This window comes from Uloborus diversus, chromosome 7 (genome assembly GCF_026930045.1).
Source record: "Uloborus diversus isolate 005 chromosome 7, Udiv.v.3.1, whole genome shotgun sequence".
Lineage (NCBI taxonomy): Eukaryota > Metazoa > Arthropoda > Arachnida > Araneae > Uloboridae > Uloborus > Uloborus diversus.
The window spans coordinates 9430731-9446887 of NC_072737.1; the positions used below are offsets into that span (position 1 = coordinate 9430731).

Genomic DNA, 16157 nt, shown 5'->3' on the forward strand with positions numbered 1-16157 from the left:
AATCGAAGAGCCAAGATATTCAGTGCCGTCAAATCTGGACCAGGGAAATGTATCATTAAATTGAGGCTATTGTTAAATCGAGTATCTTTTAAATCGAAGATATTCTGTACTTGTAGTAAGATATATATAGAAGTTGTCAAATGACTATACGTCGAGTGATTCCCTATACGCTCGAGGAATTACACGTGCGCACTGACGGGAAAAGAAAACTAATTTCATTTGATTCAGGATGGGAATAAAACGGATATTCCAGTCGAACTTCTTTGATAGGAAATTTTTTCTTTAACCCAATGCTTCTTGTGTTTCTCTCAAGGAAATGAAAATAACTGCATTTGTACCACGTTTCGAACGGTGATCTTTACTTTTTGTTTTCCTAGGTATCACAGAACCGAAGGTGATGTTATTGTTGCTGCAGATGACCCAGCTGAGATGGAACGCCATTTTCATCCACACGGTCCTCCTTGGGTACCCTTTAACCAGCAGGGCGAATATGCTCGTACTGGCAGGATGCCACTAGAGAGATGGGACGGACCGGAGTTCAATGCTCCAGATTACAGACGATATCCTCAAGATGCTCCCCACGGGTTCGCCGGGATGCAAAGAGGACCACATCCGAACATGCAACCGCATCCTATGTATCCATACCCTGATCAATTTGCTCACACTCACCACCATCCAGAACACCACAGGCATCACCATCATCAACTTGCGGAACCGTATAGAACTCAAGGACCACATCCGGATATGTACCGTCACCGTGTTCCAGAACATGCACAGCGACACATTCAACGACAGCAAACTGTGGAACAGGCTAGCACAGAAGCTCAACCACCAGAACCAGGTGATGGGGATGAGCCTAATGATGATTCTCGAACGGTTGTTATAAGTCCAGCACCTCCTCCTGAAGATCCTCCCGAAGAACCACCAAGTGAAGAGGGTGGAGACGCCCCAGAAAGTCCCACTGATCCAGCAGAGGAAGAAAAAGAACCAGAAGCTGAAGAGCAGGCAGAGAAAGAAGAAGAAGCAGCTGCAGAAGAAGAAAATGGTAATGGTGAGGCACCAGAAGAGCCCCCACCGGAAGAAGCTGGAGAAGCAGCTGAAGAATGTCCAGCGCAAAGAAGAATGTCCAGACTACATCCACTATCTACGGAAGATTCAGAAGCAACGAGACTGGACGATACAGACGCAGTTGACAGTCGCGAAAATCACGAAGATTCAGACAGATTGGGACTGAGAACCACTGAAGATGAAAATTCGAGGCCGGAAGATCACCTTCTGTTGCACACAGATGGGGAAGATGAAGATTCTGATTCTGGTATCGGGAAAGATGGTACAGCACTGAGGTTAAAGAAGTCTAACCTAATGGAAAAGAAGTCTCTGTTCACCATCGCTTACGATGGCATGCAAACAAGAGGTCTTAAGTCCGCGGGAGAGCGAGATGATTCTCCATGATGTCGGGCCTTGCGTTTTGAAGTTAAGGACAGATTGAACTTGGTCAAGGTCAATATTTTATGCCATACGTGCATTAAAATCATTTCATTACAAGTTGAAAACAATTTTTAGCTTTCAAATCATTTTGCATTACGTTAAAGGAGAATGTTTGATATGTTTAAAACAAAAACAACGTTTTAAGGAACTTGTTTAAGCTGACTGCGAATAAAATATTCGTATTGGAAAGCTATTATTCTTGGATTGTGTATTCATAATCAAACGGATGAACTTATTTAGAAACTGAAACAGTGATGTTTCAAATCGACTTTTCTACGATAATATCTTTTGTGATTCCTCCAGAAAAAAAAACTCTACATTAGAACTACTGAATGTCTCCCAAACATTGTAATATTGCTGTTGTAAAAGGTAACTGGAGTAAATTTACATTGAGGGACATTACAAGAGTGATTGTTGTCCAGATTAAAAGTTTTAGTTTTGAAAATCGACTGTGATAGAGAATGAAGCTGCGTGAAAAGTGTATAGAAATTCAGTGGAATATTTATTTGTATAATACTAACATCCGTCCGACTTTTACCTACTTAAAATAAAGGAATACGCATCTCACGATAAAATAAAACTTCTACTTTACACTGCCGTCTTCGTGAACTTTTTAAATCTTGACCTGTAGTGTTTCAACCACAAGCTTTAGTATTTTTCAGTTCGTTCAAAATGTTGTAAAATTATGCAATTTAGCAATGGACGTATCATGGCTTTCTGGTGGTTGTAAAAATATCTCCTCTTAAGTGTTATGTCAAATTTGCTTTTTATGTTGCTAATTGTTTATAAGGTGTTTTTAAAGCGCATACGCCTATAGCTTTTTTTTATTTTATACCACTCTTTTTTACTTCCTTTAACAAAAAAGGAAGTATTGTATTCGCGAAAAAAATTTCACTCAAAAAAATCGACCTTAATTTCCATTTTACTCACCACAGAATAAGTATTGAGTTTTTTTTTTTTTTTCTTTTTTCGACTCGATCAGACGTGGATAAGTGCCTAAGAACGTATAGACACGCGAAATATCAATTTTGACGATTCCCGAATTAGTTACGACGAGTTTTCTCCTGTCATCTGTATGTACGTATGTGCGTATATATGTCGCATAACTCAAGAGCGGCATGTCCTAGAAAGTTGAAATTTGGTACGTAGACTCCTAGTGGGGTCTAGTTGTGCACCTCCCCTTTTGGTGGTATTCGGATGTTTCTAAATGGGTCTTTTGCCCCTTTTTTGGGGGGAAATCATTGTTAATTTCGATGTAAACTCAAGTGGTGTTATAATTTGTTGGGCACTTGCGATATATCGCCAGTCTTTTGGTCGCCAAGTTTTGTCGCCAACTTGGTGACATATTTGGCGATTTTTTTTTTTTTTAAATCTGGTTTCAATTTGGCCACTGTTGGTGATATTTAGAGAGTAAACTATTGAATCTCATTAAAATTGCCAGTAATGGGGAAATGACATTAAATTGGAGTAAAAGGAAGTCATGTGATGCACACGTCAGCTCGTTTATTTAATAGTAGTTTCTCATGAGTGTTTGGAGTACAGAAGTTACGGTTTAGTTCAACTTCTCATTTCTAAATAGCTTTTCAACGGCATATGCTTCTCGTAATTTTGATTTTATGCAGCTACTTGTTTTTAAGAAGTTTTTCAAAAGCAAACACCTGAATCATTTTTTTTTTTTATTTCATGCGGCGCCTTATTTCTGAAGCGTTTTCCTAGAACTCATAACTCCATGCCTGTCACATTTGCAGATAAATGTTTTCAGGTGTTTCTTAAGCATTGATTGAATTTTGCTTCTAAGTCTCAACAGAAATGGTAGAATGTCTAAAGAACTGGTATGTTCTAATTAGGATACGTTTGATACGTTCATGGCTAAAATGCCTTTTTAAATGCTAAATGCATTTTAAAACAGCTTCAATTATAATTTTTAATTATGTGATCAAAGTTTTTACGTATCATCAAATGGGGCAGTAAGAAGCAAAAGGTATGTACGGGCCAAAATTAATAGTTAGAGATAACCAGTGCAACTAGTACGAGAACCTCTACCTTTTTTACGGCAAAATTTAGAAAAAGAAATGTCAAAGAAAGTTTATTTAGGACCCGAACTTTTAACTCGTTTTAATCAAAACTTTAAAACTTTCATTTGCATCCCTTTGCTTCTTACTAACTCAAATAGAAAACGAATTTATTGACAAACGTATTGTTTTTAACGATTTTTTACCACTGATTCATGTTTTCCCCTATCACTTCATCTACAATGCCATAGCATGTGTAATAAAAAAGATGGTGAACTTTTGTTTTAGTGTGTCAATTTTTACTTCGTCTATAGGTGTCGTTCTTTCTTCCTACAGTTTTCATACAATCTCTATATGCAGTAGAACCTTGATTACCCGAACCTCTTTTAACTGAAGTGGGTTTCCTTGAATTTAAATTTTTTATAACTGTTTGGAACTTTGCAATAAGTCTGATGTTTTAAATGCTATCAAATTCTTAGGCACAATAAAATTATAAGGTAGTTTTTACAATGTGTTTAGGTTTAAATTTAAAAAAACAATCATAAAAATAATTTAACTATTGATAACACAATATAATTTCCATAATAACTTCCAGTTTACTAAGCTTGGTTAAACATGCCAGTGAGAGTCAACAAGCAATTTTGCAGTTAAACTGGAACATGGATACAAAAGTCTAGGTACCAAAATGTCGGTAAATTTCATATGTTCTGCTTTGCCCTTGCTTAAAGGGGGAAAAGCTAAGTTTTTTCATTCATTTTCGAGTTGAATCACAGCATTGCTTGCGAACTCTCACTGATTTGGTTGAGTAATTTTAGTTATCAGTTTCTTGGTAATCTCAGTTTCAATGAGAGAACATCTGTGTCCAGCCCAGTTGTTGACTGATTTTAAACCGATGACTCCACAATGAGGCCGTTTTATTTAAGGTAAAAAAATTACAAGAACAAAGACAAATGAAAAAGGTACCATGAGAAAAATTATTCCAACTTGCTAGAATAAATGGAATCCATCTTCAAAAAAAAAAAAAAATCAAAATCATTAACTTCATCATGGAACCAAAATAGTCTCAATTAAAAGTATCTACCTATGCTTTGCTTCTTTTGACTTTTGGCTGCATGTAAATCCATAAAAACTGACTTACATGCAACAAAATGCATGACATTTTCAAGTGTTTATAGATTTTTGAACTGAAGAAAATATTTCCGAAACCATTTGTTTTTCATAGAACGGAAAGAAAAATTGGACGACCTATGCATAGAAAACCATTTTGAGGAAATGAATGCTTTCCTACGTGTAGTCCCAAGAGGGAAAAAAAGATGCAGTAAGATATCCTGAATTATAATGTGGGTAAACCTAATCTGGTTGCATTGTGAAGGCTACGGAGATCCTAATCGCAGCATTACGGCACTGCCAAGTTAGGTTTACCTCTACTATACAGATTATTTGTTTTAAGACGCGTTTAGTAGGTCTAAGTGACTGAATTTTTGAGTAGTAAAATTAAAGTGTCAATCTTTAGAATAGTGTTTAGTTTCTTGCCTCATAAATTTGCTTGAAGTATTAAAAGAAGAAAAAGTTTAAAAGTTTGATTTCTGAAAAGATTTGATCATAGATAGAAATATAGGCTGCTCCGTAAACTTTGTATCGGTAAATAAAATGTATTGGAAAAACCAGGGGGGAAAAATTACTTCAAATTTATCATTATCTTTTTTTCGTTTTGAATCTTATCTCAAAACGATTTTTTTTTCTTTTTCGCAGCTTTAACACACTTCTACATGTGCACTTTAAATAGTTCTGAAAAGATATGGACGATTTTCAACTCCACGTCGAGCACTAATTCAGCCAGAGTATACTTTCCGGGGCCTGACGGTTTGGTCATATCAGTCTTTATATGGTTATAAATTGTCATTCATTTTGGCAGTTTGTTTTGAAACCCAAAGTTCTATGAGGTTGACTCTCCAAACTCACTTTATCGTGATCCTGGGAATTTTTTTCTTTCATTTATGGCATTTTCAGTTTTCGATGTTAGCGACACCAACATGCTTTGAGCCAATATTGTAGCAATGGGGAAAAGAAACTGGATGAGATTAGGATCAAAATTCAAAAAAGAATTATTCATTTATCTTAATTATGTTTTTTTTTTTCTTTTCTTAATTTTTTTTTTTTTTTTTTTTGTCCAGAGCAAGATTTAAATAACACCAAGTAGAACTGAATTGAGAGAGAAGAGAGATATTACGTACAGAACAAAAACTCTTCAAGTACTATCCAATAACATCTACAGAAGTTGAAAGCATAATTTCATCTTTACGATTATTATGTTAAAATGCTAGTGATTTATTGTTAACTAATGTGCATACGGTTTTCTGAGGATAGTTGTATTTCTATAGCAAGTAAAATCACCTTGATAATGCAGAGCTAAAATAGGAAGGGAAAAAAAAAACATCCAATCATTTTATAATTAAACGTATGACCTTTACTTTGAGTTTAAAAAAATGCATATATTTTTAGTCTTAAGCTCGCATTTTTCAGGTATTTTTTATATTTTAAATTTTCTTTTAGGCTAGATACTCTGTCTTGCAAGCATAATAATAAAAAAAATTATCCTGAAAATTTTCAATTTCGAGAACAAATCTTGGAGGATGCATAAGACCCTTCGACCCCCCCCCCACCCACCCCACCCAATGTGTACACCACTAATCAAGAGGGCCAAAAGCTAGGTTGACAAAAATATCATTCGGTTACGAAGCAAAAAAAAAAATAATAATAATAATAATAAATAAATAAAATAATAATAATTATTAAAATCAACAATAAAAATTGTTTTTTCTGCTTTGCTTTTTATATATTTTTTCATATTCTTATAATTGTCAACGATGAAATGCAAAGAAAAAAATGTCCATTTTAATGAAAATAATTTTTACTGTGATGACTATAACTTCACCATAAATGTCATTCATTCACACATATTACCAAAGCACATACATAGTAAAAAATACATATCTCAAAAGTCCATTCAATATATTTATTTACAAAAAAAGAAAAAAAAAAACAACTGAACACAACAGAAAAATCTAGATCAAATAGCAAGACTACAACAAGTCGTGAAAGATCAAATTCTGCTACGTAACAGATTTTAAATGGGACAGGATCAATTAGTCCGCTGTGTACCGCAACATCCCGTGCGATCTGGTCTCGCTTCCTGCTGCAAGAAAAAAGCTCCCTTACACTGCTCATGAAGATGACTACAACACTGGATTTTTAAATCTCTAACTTCCATGAAGAAACAGGTAAGGTGCATTTTTTTAAGCGGTTTAATTAGTTTTTATGTTTTAATTCACAACAGTTTTTTTTTTTTTTTCATGCGTAACTTAGTAGTTTCGATTAAAGAGACTCGGTACCCTGTATGCGCGTAATGTTGAATTGCTAAACTTTATGTACCTTTTTCTCAAAATAGTTTAATGATAGAAACATACAATTTTGAGTGTTTTCTAGAAATATCGAAAAATGTATTGACGTGAAATTTTAAGTCAACTTCATTTATTTGAAAAAATGATTAGATTTTAACAATAGTCACTTTTTAAGGGGGAAAAAACACTTTTGACCATAAAAACAGCAGTTTAGGAAGAAATGCGAGTCCCAAATCAAAAATTTACTGCAGTATAAGTCTAAACATATAAATAAAATGTGGTGAACAAGTACAATATGTGAAGTAGTTTTCTAGAAAAAGGAGCATTAAGTTTTTTAAAATTGACCTTTTGAGAAATCGTTATTGAAAGTAAAATTTGACCTACAACTTGAGCTATTTATAACCTAAGTAGAAATACAAATTCAGTGTCATTTGAAAACTCCTCAGGTGAATATTGAATTTATAAAAAACGAAAAACAATGCTAATGGTTTTAAAATAACAACTAATCTTAAAAGTTTATGTTTGCAAATTTCAATTTTTTTTTCTGCTCAGAAAATTAACTCAAAATTTATTAACGAAACATTTACACCTTCGTGCAAATATACTGTTATCGATGATTTGAATTGCTTGTGTGTGCGTGTGAGCGTGTGTAATTTTTGAACTCAGTGCAAAAACCATAGATAAAATTTTATGTAATCATATTTGGTTTATATTTTTCCGAAAATCCACTCAAAATTAAGAGAACGATACATTTACACCTTCACGCAAATATATTGTTATCAATGCAATGTCTGTCAATGTCCTTGAAGAACCTGGGTTAAGTGAAATTTATATTTGTATTGAATTGCGGTTGCGTATAATTTTATTTTTTGCTTCAGCCGACATCGAAAGTTATATCTAAAAGTAGTATCCGATGGTGTTTAAAAAAATATAATTATATTTTACTTTTTGAGCAATTTTTAGCTGCTGTTTCAAAGTCGGTTCGATTTTTATTATTATTTTTTGAAAAATGTTGATTATTTTTTTTAATTTTTAGTCAAATTAAATTTTGTTAAACGTATTGTGTATTTGCTAAGTCATGTGCATGGATTGTTATTTCTATTTTTACTAAATGCAAAGAGATTCTGTCAACTATAACAGCTGCACCCACATGCAATCAGAATGATTATATTTTATTGCCAAACGTTCAAAAGGGGAGAAGCGTATCAATATTTATATTTTAACACCGAGTATAGAGTTAAACAAAGGTATGGTAGGCGCATTACAGGATGATTTAAGGATTTTCAAAAAGAAGCTCACACATGGATCTCGGCATTAACTAAAGCTTATCTTAATTTTGTGCCAATTTTTCAAAAGAGGTGGTACACATAAAATTAGTAAAAAAGATTCCGAATGCCCACATCATAGAAAGTTTTTAATTTTCAGATGCGCGTGTATTTTCTTTTCCAGAATGACTGTGTCGCCATTGCTATTAGCAGCATGTACGGCCCTCATACTGTTCACCACTTTTCAAATCAAAGGTGAGTATAAAGGATTGGCACTGATTTTTGAAACTAGTTTATCAACGCAAATCTTGTAATTAGTTTAGTCTTTAGTAGATCAGTACTTAGCTGTAGTAGCATTTCTCAATACCCATTCATATTCCTATTATCCTTTTCTGTCTATGCTCATTGTGCCACCATACAGGGGCGGATACATGGGGAGAGTCATCGGTGTCAGGATCGACCCCCTCCCATCCCAAAATGTTTTCAATTAATTAATTATTTTTAAAGGAAATGTTTAAAATATTAATTCCTTTTACTGCTGATTAAATTAATTAGTTGCGTTTATGCCCTACTAGGTGCCTTATTCCTGGCCGATTTGGCCCTTTTTTTCAACACCCAAGCAGTTTCAGAAATGTTTCTTACCCAAAACCCTATATTCTTCCATACAGGGGTGCCCACAGGGGGGGGGGGGGGGGGATTATGGCGCAAGTTGCGCCATCAAAATTTTTGGGGGGGATTTTTTTCCCAGAACTTTTTTTTTCTATAGAACATGAAAATTTTGGAAAGAAAAAATATTTAAACTTATTCAACAAGAAATAGATGCATTAAGAATACTTTTTTCACTTACTTTTCAGGGCCGTCGCCAAGAGGGGTGGGGGTGCTACCCCCCCCCTCCAGTTTTTCTGAAGTTATGCCGCCAATTTTATTTTAGCGACGAAAACGAACGAAGAGAAAGGGAAACTCTTCGTTGCTTAAAAAAAATAAAATAGTAATTATAAATGAACAATTGAAATAATAGTGCCAAAAAGTATCTTTTATGTAAAAGTTGAATAGAAAATGTAATTTTAAAATACAATTTGGGAACATCCATCATTCTCTTTTATTAAGAGTCGCGGAAAACATTTTTATTAACCAAAAAAAGTATTCAGTACAGTACACTTTCCACTAGGCCACAGAATGGGTATGTCTGCCTAGTCGGAAGCTATGGGCTTGGCAAAAATTAAAGTATTAGCATAATGGGAGGGCAGAAAGGGGACAAAACTAACATGGTGCACCTTGTCTCTCGGCGGAACTGGTTATACAAAACTATACTTCATGGTTCTTCAGTAAAAAAAATAATAAATAGGACAGCTTCATTAGAACAGCCTATAGGATAGGGTTCGCCGAAACATTCCTATATGTATTTTTTTTTCTTTCTTTTTTTTTTTTTTTGATGAAAAATATTGTCCTGAAAATCAATAAGTGGAGAAAAATGTATGGGTCGCCGAAAGAAATTCGAAATAGAAAAAAAAAAAAAAACAGTTAAATGCAAAGAGAGATTCAATGTATTGTAATGAATACTCACACCAAAAGTTCTAAATTTTTTAACGTAAAAATCGTAAGTAAATCACAGCTTAATCAAGAGATGCAGGTGGCATATTTAAGATAAAATGAAGTGGAATAGAGACCTAAGGTATCACAGAAAATTACATCTTTTCAAAATGTTTAAAGTCCTTTTTTCAAGGCCGCAAACGCTTGTATTGAAAGAAAGCAAAAATATTAGGGTGGAAATTGAAAGTTTTATTATGGAAAATTCAAGCAAATAATCGTGTTTGGCAAGGAAAATTGGATGAAAATATTACCACACTATGTTTATCTGTAATTAAAATTGACAATGAATATAGGAGGAACGTAGCCAAACTGAAAGGAAGAGTGGGGAACTCCAAGCCCTTCTTTTTACGTCCCCAAAGCTAGCTTGGTTTTTAAAATTTAGGTTTTGAAAAAATCCCGGAAAAATGTTCTCAAACCACATCCTTTAGCCTAACGTCATTAAAGATGGCCTACACCTGAGTATTTAGGAAGGACTGCAATTTCGAAAAACCATAAGAATGCTCCCAACGTAACCTCCGAGAAACGCCCTCTCAATTAATCATTCATCCTCATTCATGATCGAATAAATTTCGTCTTTTGGACTTTAATTTAAAAAAAACTCCCTGAGTTGTCCCGAAACTGTCGTCCTCCAAATATTACCGAAGATCCTCAAAAACTTCATTGCTAAGGCTTCAATTTAGAAAAAATTTCGGGGGAGAGATCTCCAAAACCTTCTACCTCTCTAAAAGTATTAAGAAATCGTCTACGATTGCTTTAATTGAATTTCAATTTTGAAAATTTGCCAAGGGAGGACGCCGAATCTCTCCACCTATTAACATTAACAAAAAATCTTCTAAAACTGCGGTTTCTACGAAATTTTTTTCCAGAGAATGCCTCTCTCTCTCCAACATCATCGAAAAATGTCTTAAATCTCGCTTTTAATGCTTCAATTACGAAACATTTCTGGTCGCGAGTCCCTTCAACCCCCCCCCCCCCCCTTTCATCGAAGGTTGGCTTAAATTACATTTTCGAAGCTTTCATTTCAAGAAACTAGCGATTCACTAAATTTAACAAAAAAAGTCTACAATCGCGTTTTTAAGACTTCAAAATTTCAAAAAATGTCGATGGGAGGGCCTGCATCTCTCATTTCGGTAATATCACCATAGACCGTCTGAAACAGCATTTTTCGATCTACAACTTTCAAAATTTTCCCAGGAGAGAGCCCCCGGACCCCCCTTTACGTGTCACAATCGGAAATAATTCACAATTGGGGTTGCGTGCTTGAAGTTTGCATTTTGAAAAATTATAGAACGATGATCCCGAGTCTCTTCCTCCCTTAACATCACCACAGATCGTCTAAAACTGTGTTTTTCAAATAACAGTCTTGAAAATTCCCAAGGGAGAGCCCCTGGACTCCGTCTTCTGAACGTAAGATTGTGTTAGGAACTTAAATTTGGAAAAATTATCGGGAGAGGCTATAATGGAACTTTTCTCCCCTTCCTCCCAAACTTAAAAAAATATAGTTTAAAACTGCGTTTTTATGTCTTCAAATTGCGAAATAATGCAAGAAGATAGACCTTCGACACCCCCTAATCCTGATTTAATATTATCCTTACGATTATTTATATTACTAGTACTAAGGTCTAGTAATATGACTATCCCTGCTAAACCAGAAGCCAAATCTTCTCTCTCTCTGCACATTCGAACATGCGTTTGAAAAAATTAAGGAGCCGCCAAAAGCGTACCCCCCCCCACCCCCGTTTTTTGAAATAGCAACGGCCCTGGTACTCCTTTCTAAAATTTAATGACTGTGTCTCTTTTTCAATGAAAGGAGCATCACAGGCGGCATAGAGTTGGTGTCCATTTCAAAGCTGGATCAGAAGATTTGATTTCTTTTCAATATCTTATAAATTTTCTGGAAGTAGCACAATTCTGCATGATGAATATGTGGGACAGTGAAGAGAGGGAGGGAGGTCAAAAATGTTTTATTGCTTGTAATAATTCTGACCAGTATGCTCTAGTCAGACCCGCGCCAAGCTTGATCGGCGCCGTCGTGAAAATGTCTTTTGAGCGCCCTTATGCACTGACGTTCGAGAAAAATATAGCAAACACACCTGGAGTGAGGTTTTGTAGACAAATACAAAATAGAAAGGAATACGTTTGGTATTTGATTTATTCAAAAATACTGTGTGAATGTTTAAATTTGTAATATCGTGCACGTTTTTACTTCGTACCTCAAAATTATTTCCAGTTCAGCAGCTCCTCTGATGTGCTAATAATGCGTTTCGGAAAAAGAAAATATTTTAAATATCAAGTTAAAAAACGCCACTTTGAATATCTATCTAATTTCTAAGTGATGAATAATTGATAAAACTTTTATGACTGTTAAAACATGACAACAGGAGCAGTGACGCAACAAGAAAATAGTTTTAGGAGGCCACAGTGAGAACAAAATTATCCTTTAAAAAGAGGGGTCCGGGGTTTCTCCCCGGGAAATTTTTGAAACTTGTAGTTTTAAAAACGCATTTTTAGACGGTCTATGGCGATGCTATTGGGGGAAAAGATACGAGGGGTCCGCGGAAATTTGTAAAAGTTGAAGCCTTAAAACGTGAGTATAGGCCATATTTAATAAAGTTAGAGTAAGCAATAGAACTCTGGGACTCTCAATGATTTTTTTTTTTGAAAATTAGATAGAAAACAAAATTTTTTTTCCTTCCCCCTTCCAATTTTTCTGAATTTAACATTCAAAAAACGCAATTGTAGACAACTTTGAAGATTTTTACGAGAAGGGGGTTGTGGAGCTCTCACTTGGATTTTTTTTTAAATTGAAGTCCTAAAACTTAAGCAATGTTCTATGATATTGGGCGGAGAGGTTCAGAGGCTATTCCACTTGCAAATTTTCTTAAGTCATGTTTAAAAAACCTATTTTTTTGTAATCGCAAAGGAAAGCGATTCGGAGGAACTTGCCCGAATATTTTCTGAAATTGATGTCTAAAAAACGCTATTGAGCTATTGTAAGTCCACATTTGGTAACATTAGGGCAGGCGATCTTTTGAAATTGAAGCTCTAAAACCGCAACTTTAGGTAATTTTCCAACTCAGTTTCAAGCGATGCTATTAGGTATTCGGGGGCTTTCCCTTATAATTTTGCGAAATTGAAAATCTGGAAGCAAAATTTGAGATGCTCCGTAATGCTTTTGGCGGGGGAGGGGAGGGGGGACATATTCGGAGGAGTAGCATTTTGAAGACTTTCGTAATTTCAGAAGAACTAGAAAAAAGAAAAATAATTTGAAAAAAAGGAAAAGAAATAGGGTGAGGAGGAGGGGGGAGTAGCAGATCAATTAGCTGTAACTATTGAGAAAATTTTTTATTCAAAGATTTTTTTTTTCTTTATTTTTGAAGAAATTAAAGTTTTACCCCCAGCATCAAAAGTTTTACCCCATTCCCCAACAGAGCTCGGCGCCTTTTTGACTCTGGTGTCCTCGTGCGACGTACGACCTTGCACATAGGGACGGCGCGGCCCTGACTCTAGTATTTCATCGATTAATTTGCACCTTGACAATCGTTAAGAACTGGTTTTGAAGTCCCTCCAATCGAAAATTAATATATCTTCTTCATTACAGTCTGTTCTTAAGGTGTTAAAATTATTTTTCGGAAATCATATTTACTTTCTTCGATATCTGATACGAGTATGTATAGAAGGATACTATTTGATTCGTTAAAATTCTCGAGTTCTGATTTTCGATGTGTGCAGAATAGCTGAATCCATTTTTAAGGATTTCCGAAAAATATCTGTCATGGTGTGTGATCCATCTTTTTTTGGCTATGTGACTTCAATTTTGGAAAACTTCCAGGAGAGCACCCCCACTGTAACGTCAGAATGTCACCCTCTTTATCATCAAGAGTCATTCAAAACTGCGTTTCTAGAAATGCAATTTTGAAAAATTTATAGGAAAGAGCCCCTGATTACCCCCTCTTTCCTTAACACGATCAAAGATAAGACTAGAATTGCGTTTTTGGAGTATCAATTTAAAAAAATTGGCGGGGGAATGGCACCGAAATTCACCTTCCACTAACATTATTAAGATATATCAAAACTGAGTTTCTGAAGCTACAAGTTCGGAAATAGTGGAGTATCCCTCTCCCTCCTCCCCACTCTCGTCAACATTATTAAAAAGTCGTCTTAAATTTAGTTTTTAGGGCTTCAATATCGAGAACATTCCAGGAGAGCTTCCGAAAACTCTTTTTCTTAACATCACAAAGGTCGGCTACAATTGCGATTTTAGAACTTCAATTTCAGAAAACTGCTTGTCCCCTAACCATAGATAGCGTTTTTAAGACTTTAATTTTGAAAATTTTCCAGGAGGGTCCCTAGGGTCTTTTCTTTTCTTAACATTACCACAGATAGTCTAAAACTGCGTTTTTAGAACTACAATTTTGAAAACAAAGGAAACCCTCCTAAACACAACGGTAACTATTTACAATTGCACTTTTAAAGTCTCAATATTGAAAAATTACCGGGAAGGGGCCACCAAACCTTTTATTCTCCTAACATCACCAGAGATTGTGTAAAACTTTGGTTTTAAAATTACAATTTGGAAAGTTTTCCGGGAGAGAAACTCCACGGATCCTCCATCTAATTGACAATAAATTTCCGTTTCACGGTTCATGTTGTATACATCTAGTAATGACTCCATCCCAAGCCAGGAAGTTGTCCCTGTAATTATTCATACGTTTGAAAAAAAAAAAAAGGTGTTGCAAAATTCAGGGGTACCCAAAACTTGTTTACTGAAGGTTCACGTTTTAAAATCAGGGAAGGCAAGGCGGGTCAACAATGCAACAACATTTCAGTTCAAATGGTATTTGTTAGTGCTACCCCCCACCCGCCCCCGTGAATTTGACAATTTGTCTGGAAATTACACACTCTAAAAACTGTTATGTTTAACCCAATTCAAAAACGAGAAAATTTTTGGGGGGGAATTTGCGCCATTGAGCTTGGGGGGATGGGCACCCCTGCTTCCATATGTCCCCTCATCCTAAAACGGTATTCTGTATCCGCTTCAGGCATCCATAAGTATATACAGGGGGTATCAGTACAGCGTTTACAGACTGTCAGGGCAGTTAGAGTACACCTAGACGATGGAAAACCACATGCATGGTCGGAAACGCTTTCCTGGCGCGGTATTGACGACACAAATCACCAAAAAGACAAGACACGAATTAGAGAAGAAAACATGTTTATTATCCTTAGTACAGCAAAAAACTAAAAAGAAAACAATAACATGAAGGAGCCAACGATCGTCATGAAAGTAGGTGTTCGAAATGACGATCCCGGGCCGTGATGCATGCCTCACATCTTCGGCGCATTGAAGATCGATCGTCAAAACGAGCGCCGGCAACAAAAACCGCGTGTGCGCATGCACCTTAACCTGATACTTCGGTTTACGTAACAACATCTATCGTGTACACTAAGGCCCCTATATATACAAGCCGACGCATCAGCTTAAGATTAGCCCTTTCGGATCGGAGCGTGTATTTGAGTGGTTGTCTTTCTGGCTAGTTATCACATTTGGTGATTTCTCACTGTGAGCAATTATTAGCTGCACTAGAATTGTTTGTTAAATAAAATATTATTTTCGGCAAATTTGGCGAAATCCGAAACTTTGCTGTAGTAACCCAAATAGAGCAACAATGAAAAATCCGATCCAAGATGGCTAAACTTAAGCTAATGCGTCGGCCTATCTATATAGCGACTCTAGTGTACACCACACAAAAACTTACCAGCATTTTTGCTTCATTAAAAATAACAAACATGTTTTCTCCTTCTTCGTGTCTTGTCTTTCTTATGCTTTATGTTTTCACTAACGCGTCAGGAAAGCGTTTCCGACCATTCATTGCTATGTGATTTCCCATCGTCTAGGTGTAAACGCTGTATTGATACACCCTGTATAAGCAATTTACAATACGGATAATGAAATAGAAATTAAAACTGAAAACTTGTTAACATTTTAATTATGTGAAAGCTATTAAAAAAATAAACTTTTAGTATGACAAATGAAGAAATCATTTCAAGACCCGAAACACGTGACTGCATTCTTTTGTTATTATTATTAACTTAAAATGTTGATTTAGAATTTTAATAACTAATTTTTTTTCTTGGTATAGTGTTTTAAATACCTCTCAATAATGCCACTTTTATTTTTCAAGACAAAACAAAGGAAGGAGAAAGGGCAAAGCCAGTTGAACCTGTTATTTGCACAAAAGAATCATGCTTAAAAGCAGGTAAGATAAAAAATATGTAAAAAATATGTTTTTAATGTATGGCATCTACTGCGTACCACAGTTTTGACCATTCCTCCTCCCCTACACTCGCGTCCGAAAAAAGTAACGTATAAAGATGCCAACTTGGTGTATGTAACTGAA

General features: G+C 35.4%; 2 protein-coding genes across 2 annotated transcripts in view; both read left to right on the forward strand.

Annotated features, from left to right (window-relative positions):
- The window catches only part of LOC129226224 (cadherin-86C-like), a 67011-nt gene extending 65559 nt beyond the window's left edge, over positions 1-1452 (forward strand). The window contains exon 25 of the mRNA XM_054860822.1: positions 378-1452. Within this exon, the coding sequence (XP_054716797.1) occupies positions 378-1452 (1075 nt within the window). The remainder of the gene's footprint in view (positions 1-377) is intronic.
- Positions 1453-8351: 6899 nt separating this feature from the next.
- The window catches only part of LOC129226225 (neprilysin-1-like), a 35179-nt gene continuing 27373 nt past the window's right edge, over positions 8352-16157 (forward strand). The window contains exon 1 of the mRNA XM_054860824.1: positions 8352-8421. Within this exon, the coding sequence (XP_054716799.1) occupies positions 8352-8421 (70 nt within the window). The remainder of the gene's footprint in view (positions 8422-16157) is intronic.